The sequence below is a fragment of the Helobdella robusta genome, assembly GCF_000326865.2.
Source record: "Helobdella robusta unplaced genomic scaffold HELROscaffold_4672, whole genome shotgun sequence".
NCBI lineage: Eukaryota > Metazoa > Annelida > Clitellata > Rhynchobdellida > Glossiphoniidae > Helobdella > Helobdella robusta.
In genome coordinates, this window is record NW_008705166.1 from 1 (window position 1) to 1,020 (window position 1,020).

The 1,020-nt window shown below is 38.1% G+C and overlaps 1 protein-coding gene across 1 annotated transcript; it reads right to left on the bottom strand.

Annotated features, from left to right (window-relative positions):
* Window positions 1–184: 184 nt before the first annotated feature.
* On the bottom strand, window positions 185–1,020 carry HELRODRAFT_184803 (hypothetical protein; the record flags this gene model as incomplete). Its single annotated transcript, XM_009026362.1, has 3 exons — window positions 185–363; window positions 478–741; window positions 861–1,020. Coding segments are annotated over 3 exons (603 nt in total), but the record flags the coding sequence as incomplete, so codon positions are not given.

Genomic DNA, 1,020 nt, shown 5'->3' on the forward strand with positions numbered 1-1,020 from the left:
CTTCGTATTACGGTGAAACCGGTATATCAATTAATTTGCCTATCCAATCCAAATATATGTAGAGATGTCGATCGATGTGATGATGTTTGTATTTTGTTGCTGCGTCTTTATCACCGTACGTTGCCGAAGTTGTTGTCGCCATGACGTCATTGTTGTTTTTATTGTTGTTGTTGTAACCAAAAACCTTTTTAAGCCTCGTTTTGCCGCACAGTGGTTCAATCTCGATGATGTTGTTGTTGTTGATGTGTTTGTTGTTTGAAATGACATTAATGTCGTTATTGTTTTTGTTGTCGTTGTTGATGTATTTGTGTTGTTGTTGTTGGTGTTGGTGTATGTGTTCAAACACCAAAGACCACTGACAACCTTAATATGAATATAACATTGAATGAAGGATTAACAAAAGTGAATCAAATTTACGAAAAAAAATAAGTGTTCAAAATAAATAATTTTAAAATAATCGTGACGTCATAAACATACTTTGAAATGATTGGTCCTCTATCCCTGACCTGAAAACGTTAACGACCAATCGTATTTGTTGGCCCGATTTGTAGTTCAGTCTCCAGGGACAAATTTTTGACCCGAACTTGTTTACATCGGTCAAGGTCACACTGGCTAGCAGGCCTTTGTGGGGTGAAGAAGAAGACGGAAAATTGTTGATGTTGTTGTTGTTGTTGATGATGAGTTTGTTGCTATTGATATTGTTGTTGATGTTAGGGCACGTATTGTTTTCATCTGTTACAACTGAAGAAAATGTTAAACGCTAAGTTCACTTTTATCATTCAAATAAACATTCAAATATCATTCATTTAATTGTAGAAAATCAATCATGCAAAAATTTCGGCAGTCGGTCGGCTGCATACTTTTGAGGCAGACGTATCCAGCCTCCAGGTAGTTTGTGTAATCCCTCCTACACGGCTGTACCAACTCGGCGATGGACGAAACGCTGACCTTACACTTCCTATTTCCGTTACAGACGGTCCCAAGGTGGTCTGTGACGTCACTGCTGCAGTTGATGTAGCC